The 11276-nt window shown below is 33.0% G+C and overlaps 2 protein-coding genes across 2 annotated transcripts; both read left to right on the top strand.

The window, feature by feature from the left end:
- Positions 1-2828: 2828 nt before the first annotated feature.
- LOC122599674 (protein IQ-DOMAIN 5-like) lies at positions 2829-8279 on the top strand. Its single transcript, XM_043772219.1, has 7 exons — positions 2829-2981; positions 3836-3960; positions 4662-4889; positions 5650-5874; positions 6331-6444; positions 7019-7487; positions 7834-8279. The coding sequence occupies exons 2-7, from the start codon at positions 3877-3879 to the stop codon at positions 7881-7883; spliced, it is 1170 nt and encodes a 389-aa protein (XP_043628154.1). The 5' UTR covers positions 2829-2981; positions 3836-3876; the 3' UTR covers positions 7884-8279.
- A 384-nt stretch (positions 8280-8663) lies between these two features.
- On the top strand, positions 8664-10642 carry LOC122600479 (40S ribosomal protein S11). The gene is made up of 6 exons (XM_043773196.1): positions 8664-8774; positions 8873-8913; positions 9096-9196; positions 9700-9844; positions 9945-10034; positions 10390-10642. The coding sequence occupies exons 1-6, from the start codon at positions 8763-8765 to the stop codon at positions 10478-10480; spliced, it is 480 nt and encodes a 159-aa protein (XP_043629131.1). The 5' UTR covers positions 8664-8762; the 3' UTR covers positions 10481-10642.
- The last annotated feature ends 634 nt before the right edge of the window (positions 10643-11276 follow it).

Raw genomic sequence — 11276 nt, 5'->3', positions numbered from 1 at the left:
TAAAAACTCAAGAATGCAGTGTTAAGGTTAGCATTATATGGGTGGTGGGTGAGTGATCACTACTCGTGAAACACCGCCGCCATCATTTTTCCACGTATTGAGTGGTTCTACCACTAATTCAAACCACTTGTGGAACAACTTTTTCCTTTCCTTACCCTTGTCTTTTTTTTTCATCTTTTTGTTTTTGTCTTTTTTTTTGTAAGGGATAGTGTGGTGTGAGTGTGGGTTACAACAAAATTTGGGTGAGCGGTAGAGTTGAAGGGACATAAAAGGATTGGTTGGAGGTGAGTGATAAGTGAGGAAGGTGGGATGCCAACACCCTTATTTTCGTACCAGCTAACATTTTGGTTTTTTGCTTTATTGAGGGCTTGAACGGAAACATGTGTGCGGTACTAACAGAAGTCATGTTGCTTTAAAAGTTGCACCATGTGTGGCCAAACACGATAATGTGTGTCTTGACAACTACACGTGTTTATACCATTTGCATTTGATATCTTTGGTTTTCTTGCACCTGATACGACTGAACTACTTGGAAGTATCCAATAAGTCATGCATAGTAATGTTATGATTTACGATCTATAAATATAGTTTTAAATGTCTTTATTTGCGGTTTTGCTATATAAAAAAATTGGCAACATACTTTATTGAGTGATTGTTTTCTATTTTTATGTAATGACTTATTATGTTTTATTGAAATAATAATAATAATAAATTTTTTAATATTAAAAATAATGATGGGATAAATAGTTTGGGTGACAATGTGCCATATTTATTAAGCACCAACTTTATACAATGATCTTTGTTAATTATGTTAAAGATAAGTAAAATGATATTATTAGCATGTTAATTTTCTACTTGATAATGTTAATTTAATATATACTTTAGTTTTTTTACAAGATTCATTTCGAAAAACAATAACTATTTCGGGACGTGACTATGTGAGTATTTTTATAGTATTTCGGTTATCACAGAATAACATTCTCAAGGAAAAACTTTCATAAGGTGTACAAGAAGTCAAACCCATAATATATATTGAAAAGTAAATTTTATTATCAAACTTCTCCTGCAAACTTGGAGAGAGCGTTATAAGAGTTTACAATATAAGAGTTACAAATATTATATAATGAATTTACACTAATCATCCAAGAGGCAAGGATGCAGTCGGTAATATGGATTGACAACTTCTATTGATAAACATTGGCTCTTTGACAACCTTGTACCCCCTCTGCTGACAAAAATTGGCAACATACATTGGCTTCTTCTTCCACCAAACATATATAGTCAATTGTGGCAAAAATTGGCAAACAAAATTAACACACAAAGATTCTCTCCTTTTTGTTTAGAGTTTTTTTTTTTTTTTGGCAACATTTAACTCACTGCACCCTTATATATTTATATTTAATATTTGGTTTCTTTTGGCAATTTTTGTTTGCAACCACATGGTATATTCCAATTGGTACATTTGTTGCTAAATTTTATCAAAGCTTTTCACCCTTGCCCCTCAAAATAAGATGTCATTTCTCATTGTATCATAAATAACCAAGAGACCTAATCTCATGATTTTAGCTAATTTGAATGTGTTTTGACTAATTAATAGTGTATTTAATATTATAATGTAGCATTAAATATTGAAAAAATATTGTTACTAAAAAGTTGATTTTTAGAACAAAGGATTTATGGGTGATTCTTGTTTTGCAGATTTAAAACTAATGATTTTGTGTCAATAGTTTTGAAGTAGAACTAATGTCCCATTTGTGTGATAGAAATTTATGTTCGATTAATCTTTTAAGTGACTTATATATATATGACATTTGAGCAATATGTAATTACAATTCGGTCACATTCGAATGTTGTTTAATGCATTTCCCCTATCGTAGTTGAAGTTTTATATGGTGATTTGTTATGTTTTTCCCCTGTCTTTGTTTGCTACAAATTTGGCTATTACAAATTACAAATATGAAAATTGAATATGCAGTTGATTGAAAAGTTCATAGATGCAGTCACACACACATATTATATAAATAATTGATATATTACAAAATTGCCCTTAATTTTCAAGGTAACTTCATCAATAAATGATGCAGTTAACTACATCTAAGCTAAACCCATTATAAATACTAACAAAAATCTATTTTTCTGGTTTGGTGTGATTCTTGCTCATTGTTTAACTGGTTTAATATTGTTTGCATAATTTTTTAGTGATATATAGTTGAATGGATGTGTATAAATGAATTGATGATACATATGTAAAGTTATAACACTATCTAGTTTGTTATTGTGTCATTTTGGGTTCGATACTCCACTACGACCTGCTTTTATAAAACATTATATTACAATCCTAATATTGAGCTACCTGTACCTGTATAAATCTTTCCATCATAATTATTAAATTTGTATTTGGTTAGTTATTATGAGTGAATGACTCGTTCAATAAATAATTGCATTACATTACAAGAATTATTCAAGATATCTTGCACTAATATTGATTAATATACCTCAGTTGTATATTAAACACTTATAAATTTTATTCAAATATCATAAATTGTACAGTACTAAAATATGTGGTGTAAATATTGCGGTAACTCTATTTTTCAGATATAGTCAAATATATAAAAGAAAAACTCAGAAAAGTGGTACCATGTATGTGTGTAGTGTACTGCGTTGCTGGTATGTCTAAAAGTTTCACACACCGACCTCAAAAATAGATGTTTTTTTTTGAACATACCTCAAAAGTTAATTAATTAGTGGTCAACCTTATTAATTAAATAATGTAAATGTAAAATGTAATAAATCTCTGTACACACTTTCACTTCACTTGCAGTAATTATTAAAAATTAAATGCAACAGCTTTGAAACAAAATCCAAACCCCACACAAAAATTCCATCTTCATCTTCTCCTTCAATCCACCACTGAATTTCAGATCCTAAAAACTCACACATTCCATGATTAGCTTTTAAAGCCCCCTCTCTGTTTTTCTCAGGTTGTTTTTCTTGCTCATATATCTATATATATATATATTGTGTTTTTAGGGTTTATATTTGTACCGAATCTTTTTAATTATATTTTCTTAGTTTTCTTATCCATTTTTTTAGTGATACATAATTAATTACACTTATTAATCTTTTGGTTAATTATATATGCATTGCAGAAATCATCACCATTTGAGTTTTTTATTTTATTTTATTCGCCATTGTATAAAAATATCAAAAAGAGGAGCCTTTTATAGGGAATTTGAATGTGTATTTATAATTGATTGTGGATGTATATTCATTATAAGTATATGTTTAATTAGCTGTAAAAAAGTGGCTTAATTGGGTATCATGATGGATGATAAAAGATTGTTGATTTAGGGTGTTTGGTTATGATTTTTTAAGGACTTATTGTGGCTAGAAAAATCAGAATTGTAGACGATTTGATAAAGTTAGGTAATTTTGCATTTATCTTAATAATCAGTTTAATCGAACATCCAAACACGTCTGGAGATGTGAAGTGTCCCTCACAATAATGACTTTGTGTAGTTGTATCTGTTTAGCAAATCTAGCTATTGAAAATTTATGGAAAAATGGAATTTTGCCAAGTAAGAAAGATTATTTCTATTTTTTCCATTTATTGGGGTAATTGCCGAAATGTGTGCAAGTTGAGAAGTGCTCGGGTTTAAGAGGGAAGGTGGTGGTAGATAAAAAAACATGAAGAAGATATTTTGCTTTTAGTGTTTTAGTGAAATAAGTTATAAGTCACAGAAGTACTTATTTTGGTATGGCAACATTTACTAATCTTATTTCTGAAGCTATATATTACGGGTATTAAATTAGTTAAAAAACATTTTCATGTCAGGCTTAAAGCTGGTAAGTTGAATCGGCTACAATTCTACAAACATGGGTGTTTCTGGAAAATGGATTAGAGCCCTTATTGGCTTGAAGAAACAAGAAAAATCACAACGTTCGGGAGAAGATGGACATGTGAGTATTCCCATCGCTTTGTTGTTTTCAATACTGTATGACTTAGCTAAGTTATGCACATTTTCTTTATGAATTAGAGATGTTGCCACCTAACGCGTCTTCATGAAACATTGGCAATCCATCATGTTGGTAAAAACTGTAATTGCTTTTATAATAATGTCAAGTCTTTTATCTATGGTTTTTAATAAAGTTATGCCTGATAAGAAAAGAATGTGCACGAGTGATATCTGTACATACTTTGTTTATCAAAGTACTTGTTATTAGGAGTTACCGATGAAATAAAATGGAAAGCTAAGCCTGGTTAATTTGTAATTTGGCAAACCATGCTTATGGTGGTAAATATATATCACCTGTTTTCAAGTAATGAATTGAGGTGTAGTTATGTAGCCAGGGATTTTCATGTTTGATGCTTTAGAGGTCATCCTATATATGAAGTTTGATATTTAAGTTATTATGACCTACGATGTGTTCATGGACAATCTTGATTAGTTATGTTGGGCTTAGTTGATAATCAGGTAACCGTTAATCTTCAACTGTTTCCACATGTATTTGCTACTATTTTTGAAATGTTCTCAGCACGTAAATGAATGATCTTGTTATGATATATTAAATACTTTACTATCATTTTAATCTTATAGAATGTATAGTATCATGTTGGCATTATATATCTCGTCACTTGCATTTTGCATTATTAATGTCAGAAAGTCAGCACTGGAAAGTTTCGTCACCGGAGAAATAGTTCTATAGAGATAAATAGTGACATATTTCTAAACAAGCTTAATGTTGAAGATGGCAATAGCACTGGAATCCAAGATGTTGCTGAGTCTTCTTCCACTCCACATCAAGTGCAAGGTTCATCTCAGATAGAGCAACATATGAGAGAAGAGTGGGCAGCTACACATATACAAACTGCTTTTCGAGGATTTTTGGTATTAGTTACAACAATATTAATGATTTATAGTTTTTGCATTTGTTGCTCAAAGACTTATATTTAGAATACTAGTTTACTAGAGGTGTTCATTTCAACCCATTTATATGAACATGTCAGTTTAGGTTAAGCTGTTTAGGATTGGGGTCAAATGAGTGAAATATCATAATTTGGTTATTCATGAAACTAGTCAAATGGGTCTTTCGGGTTAATTGTTGCCCAAGGTCAAAGGTGTATAATCATTAGATTATGATCTATACTTTATTAATACATGATATTTTAAAGCTTAGAAAACATGGGACAAAGAAATATTGGCTGTCACACAACTGGAGCGTACATAAAATTACCCAGTTAGACTGCTTACTCAAGCTGCCTGTCAGCTCTAAGTCATACATTTCACCCTACAAATCGGATGCTATCTAGAATCACGTAAAATGAGTGTAGCAGAGTTGATTAATTTAGATAAATATATAATGAAATTAAAACTGAGAAACAACAAATAGTTGTGATTTGTGACAGACAGGTTTTTATCGGCTTCATTCATCATGCATACTCTTAGTTTGAAGCTAAAACTGTATCTCTTTCACTGTTAAGTCTTTAAATATGTTGTAAATTTCTTCGTTATTTTGTTAAATTTGGCCTAATAGTATCAAATTTTGTTGCGATTGTGTATCCACCTTTTAGCAATTTTACTTACGATGATTCATCATTGATGGCTTGATGCTATATATGACCTTGAACTACTTTATAATGATATCTAGGCTAGGCGAGCTCTAAGAGCTCTAAAGGGATTGGTCAGACTGCAGGCCCTTGTGAGAGGCCATGCTGTGAGAAAACAAGCTGCAATTACTCTTCGCTGTATGCAAGCGTTAGTGAGGGTTCAGGCACGTGTTCGAGCTAGGCGTGTTCGCATTGCATTAGAAGGTCAGTCAGACGAACAGAAACTTCAACAACAACAACACGAAGCTCATGTTCGAGAAATAGAGGTGAACATCGTATGCTAATAAGTTACTTTGGGTTAATAACTACTCGTAATAAACTATTGTTTGTTGATAAATTGATGTGGGCTAAGTTACATTAATGGAAGGATTGATAGGCCTAAATATGTAGAAATAGAATTGTAAAATATTCGGTTAACCATCTGCAACAAAAATCGTGTACCACAAGCGAACCTGAAAAACTGAGTTGATTCTTCTTTTGCTTTGCCTAACCGAAAATGTCAATAAAAAGAAGCCCGCTTACCCTGCATATCGGAATTGTTTGTCCGTCTTTTGTACAAACAGTTATCTATTGATACCCCCACTGGATAATTAAACTATTAAAGGCATATTGAATCATGATTTACCAATATTGATCTCTTATAATTTTTCTAATGTATAGATCTTTCCCTATCACATACTTTTTGTTAATTTATGATTCTACCCTAAATTTTTTATTCGCAGCAAGGTTGGTGTGATAGTGTTGGATCCGTTGAACAAATCCAAGCAAAGTTGATAAAGAAACAGGAGGCTGCTGCCAAACGTGAAAGAGCTATGGCATATGCTCTTGCTCACCAGGTAATATGAAATATCTTGTTCTTGCATGAAAATGAAAGATGCATAAAAATCATCCCGTATTAACTCTATTCAAGTGCTAGATTTGTGCTGCAAGTGCCTTGTACTGCTTTCCATTTCTTCGTTTAAGGATTTTAAGTTATGAGCTCATCTTATTTCGGTGAATGTTTATCAATTTCTAGAGCCACTAGAGCAGTTGTATGGTAACTACTGTTAAAAAAGTCAACTATTTTTTTATGCTTGGATATATGGTGGAACAAAAAGCAGAGGAAGTGGGGACTTTGTGTATTAAACAAGCATGGACTTTTGTGTGACAAAAGGAGGATCAGTTTATAGATAGCACAAAGGTGAAAAGGAAGTGGAAATGTCTAATTTGGTTTTATAGGTATACGAGTAACAACTAGAGATGACAATTTGACTCATTTAGTCATGAGTTGATTGAATTTGATCTGAACTTGTTCTGAGCGTTACCCAACTTGCCTGATTCTTTTATTTTGCCGCCACTTGTAGTAACAATTTTTTTTTTTTGGCGGCTATTAGACCACCCTGTAAAAGTGACCTTTTTTTATGCTTGTAGTGGCAAGCAGGATCCAAACAACAGGTAGCTCCCTCTGGATTTGAACCAGATAAAACTAACTGGGGTTGGAACTGGCTGGAGAGATGGATGGCAGTTCGTCCATGGGAAAATCGCTTTCTTGATGTCAATACTAGAGATGAAGTGAAGATTCAGGAGAACGGATCTGCTGCTAAAGAAGAGCAGGAACATGGCATCAAGAACCAGTCGAAATCTGTTGGCAAGAAACTTGTGGCATCAGATCTTCATTTAGAATTAGCAAATGACAAAGGGAGTCAATCTCAATCTGATGGCATCGGCTCTTCCCCTGTTAAGTCCGTTAGTATGCAAGAAACTCTGACATCATTGCCTGTCAAGACAAAGGTAAAGCCGCTCTCGGATTCAATCCAGTCAAGATCACATAGCAAGCCTAGAGAGAGGTCGTCAACTTTGGGTAATCAAGGAAAGAAACGCCTATCTCTGCCTTCTAACGGTTAGCCTATTGTCCATTCTCTCTCTTTCTCTCTCTCTCTCTATATATATATACACACAGTGTCAGTTATATACACGTGCACTCGTCTTTTGCAGTAACGGGCCAAGGTGGGTTTGTGTCAATGGGTCGGAATTACCTGGCCCCGATTGTACAAACTTTTTTGAGATTTTTGTAAAATCTTAGCTTGTCAATATGATTACAGAAGATCAGTATGGTTTCAATACGTTTTTATTTTTTGAAGTATTGTGCATTATCTATAGCACAGTTTTGGCAACAATTTGTATATATATATAAAAATCTACTCAGTTTACACCTGATTCTCACCTTTTCTTGCCTATTTAATCAGGAAAAACAGGTAAAGGTGTTGGAAGCTCAAACAGAAAGATTTCTTTATAAATTATTATGGAGTCGAATCAAAATGAAGACAAAATAGAGACAGCTGCTTCTCAAGTGAAGCAACATCAGATGCTTGTATATACGTGAGCTATTTGTGACATTGAGCTAGAACCAAGTCACCTGTTTCCAGTCTATCGTGGTGTTGGCACCGTTATAGGCCGATAAGTTGAGCATGTTGTCATAATTTATGTAGTGTTTTGGTAGCAATGTTGTGATTGTTGGTTTTCCTTCATTGTTTTGTAACTATAAATGTGTATCTTTCGTCACCCGAGTTTGTCCGGGTACATGAAGAGGAGAAATAACAGGCGTTAAAATGGTCGTTCACTGTATGTTGTTTATCTGTAGGCTGTCTTTTTCTCATAAGTATGTAACATGTCATTTCAAGTTGATTTACAATTGATATGGGACGTAATTTTATCTAGGGTCGTGGTTGGTCCTTTTTTGCACCATCTCAAACTAGTTGGTAGGGACTAAATAATGAACCAATATATGTTACTGCTAACTAGTACTAAGTAAAAGATGGAGGCCCAGCCCAATTCGGTCAGCCGGGATACTATCTGAAAAACAAACATATATTAGTAAGTCGTAAGAAAATCGATTACTAAACATAGACAAAGTTTTAGTAAAAGTAAAAACATTGTGAAAACATGCAAGTATGCAATTTGTAACTAAGACCAACCCTAGCCCAATCCAACATAACCAGCCCAGCCCAAAGGCCCAGTATGGAAAAGAACTAAAATAAAGACGTGTTTATATAAAGGGCAAAACTCTTATGAACTAGGGTTTGTGTGTGTTTGTATCTATATCTATCTATCTCTATATCTATACATCCGCCGCTGCAGCTGCTCCTGCAAAACTTCTAATCTCTCCTCATCAACAATGGCTGAACAGGTTTTTCTTTCACACATTTCGTCTTCTATTATTTCATTAGTTATTATTTTATATATTCTTTTCTTATATATATATTTTTTATTTGAATTTGTTTACAGACTGAAAAGGCTTTCTTGAAGCAACCTAAAGTGTTTCTCTGGTAAGAAATCAAACCTAAATTTGCTTCCGATTTTCTATTTAGTTTCTTAAGTTTTTTGTTTGATTATTGATTAAAATGTAATTGATTTGGAAAAAATGATGGATTAATTATATCTATTTTCATATATATATAATGTAAATGTTTTTGTTATAACATTATTATTGTTATGTTATTGAACAAAGCTCAAAGAAGAGTGGCAAAGGAAAGCGACCAGGAAAGGGTGGTAACAGATTTTGGAAAAGCATTGGTCTTGGATTCAAGACCCCCAGAGAGGCTATTGAAGGTATTTTCTTTAACATATCTGCGTGTATATCAATAGTTTTGTTATTTGAATTATTGAAATGAGTTGATATTTTGATGCTATTATCTGTTACTGGTAAATGTGGATCAATTTCATAGCGTTTTTAAATAAAAAACAACTGTACCCACTCCGGTTTTCCATGAGGTATGGGGGAGGTTAGATTTATGGGTTTAATAAGTTATTAGATTACATACACATACAGTAAGTTATGTTGGTTTTGGTGAAGTATGCTCTGTATATCATTGGGTATTTTTAGCCTCAAAGCATGCCTTCAACCAACGTTGGCTTGTTAGCTATACAAGTCTTTTTAAGGAAATAGCTATATATTTTTGAAATGTAAAATGTTTTTATATCTGATGATAAACAGCATTTTTTGGATACCTTGATGTGTGTGTAACTGTTCTAGGATTGTTTTAGTTCAATAAAGTTAGTACTTGTATAAATGAAAGTAATAGCCTCAATTTGGTATGGTTTGTTGATTTTAGGGACTTACATTGACAAGAAGTGCCCTTTCACTGGTGATGTATCCATTAGAGGTCGAATTCTTGCTGGTACATGCCACAGTGCTAAGATGGTTAGAACCATCATTGTTCGAAGGGACTATCTTCATTACGTGAAGAAGTACCAAAGGTATAGATGGAAATTCATAATCGACTTGACATATCTTTAACCCTTTCCAGCTTTAGTTTAGCTTTTCTAAGTTTGGTTATATGTTTTTTATTTGTTACAGGTATGAAAAGAGGCACTCAAATATTCCTGCCCACATCTCACCTTGTTTCCGTGTAAAGGAAGGCGACCATGTCACTGTTGGACAATGCAGGTTTGTTTATATTTGAAAATCTTGCTCTTGTTTTATTCCATGAGTTATAGTACATCTGTGTGCAACTGTAAGTTTGATTTTATGTTCTGGTACCATTGGAGGGAGAAGGGTCGAGTAAGGCCCAAATAAAACCACCCTGGATAACAGCTCGGCATTTAAAGAACTTTTTAGTATCACATTTATTCCTTGATAGATTGTGTAGTAAAGTTTGTAGTATAATGACTGAATCTAACTATATCCTAGTGTAAAACAGAAAGGAGCCTTGACATTATTTTGATAAATATATTTCCATTATTCCAAGGTACTTGTTGCGATATTTTGATCTGACAAAAGCCTTCCAATGTCTGTTTTTCAGGCCTCTATCAAAGACAGTGAGGTTCAATGTCTTGAAGGTGATCCCAGCAGGATCTTCAGGCGGTGGGAAGAAAGCATTTACAGGGATATAAATTATAGTAGTGTTCAACTTTTATTGCATGATCATGTAAAAGTTTTTAAGAACCAAACTGCAGTTTATTTTTCCATCGACATTATTATGCATGCAGTTGTTTTTGGATTATGTCAGCACTTTTGAGAGTTTACTTAAGAAATTTGTTGTCGTCTTTGTTTTCTGTCTATGTTTCGTTGTGTTGCTTGCTGTTCGTTGTCTTCTTACTAGGGGAATGATCCGGTTTATGACTAAATCTCAAATCAAACCGACAATTACGGTTTTAACGTCTATCAAACCTAACCAAACCACGGTTTGACGGTTTTTTAAGTTGATTTTTTCTTTCATTTATTTTCATATAATTCTATATATAAATGTCAAGATTTGTGTTAAGATCCATAACAAACACTTAAAATTAGAAGTGTATAACACCTGAAAAAGTTTTTGTTTATGTTAGAAATGTATAATTAATTATATATTTAAAATATAAGTTTGTTTTTATAATGAAACTCTAAGGAATTTGGAGCATAAAAGTGTTTGTTTTCGTAAAATGTTTAAACTTTATAACTTTAGATAAAGTAATTTTCTTTTCGAGTTATGAAAGTATAAAGTACTGTCCGGTCCGGTTTTACGGGGTTTTTTCTTTGCTCAAACTGTAACCGGACCAAATAACCCGGTTTTGCAAAACTTAAATCACCGGACCAGACTTTAACAATTCAATCCGACCAAACCAAACCAAATAACATGGTTAGGTCCGGGTTAAGCGGTTTGATGGTTTCGATGAACACCTCTACTTCTTACCTTTACTTTGGAGTCCC

This window comes from Erigeron canadensis, chromosome 5, assembly GCF_010389155.1.
Source record: "Erigeron canadensis isolate Cc75 chromosome 5, C_canadensis_v1, whole genome shotgun sequence".
Lineage (NCBI taxonomy): Eukaryota > Viridiplantae > Streptophyta > Magnoliopsida > Asterales > Asteraceae > Erigeron > Erigeron canadensis.
This window is presented reverse-complemented; position numbering and strand designations above follow the sequence as displayed.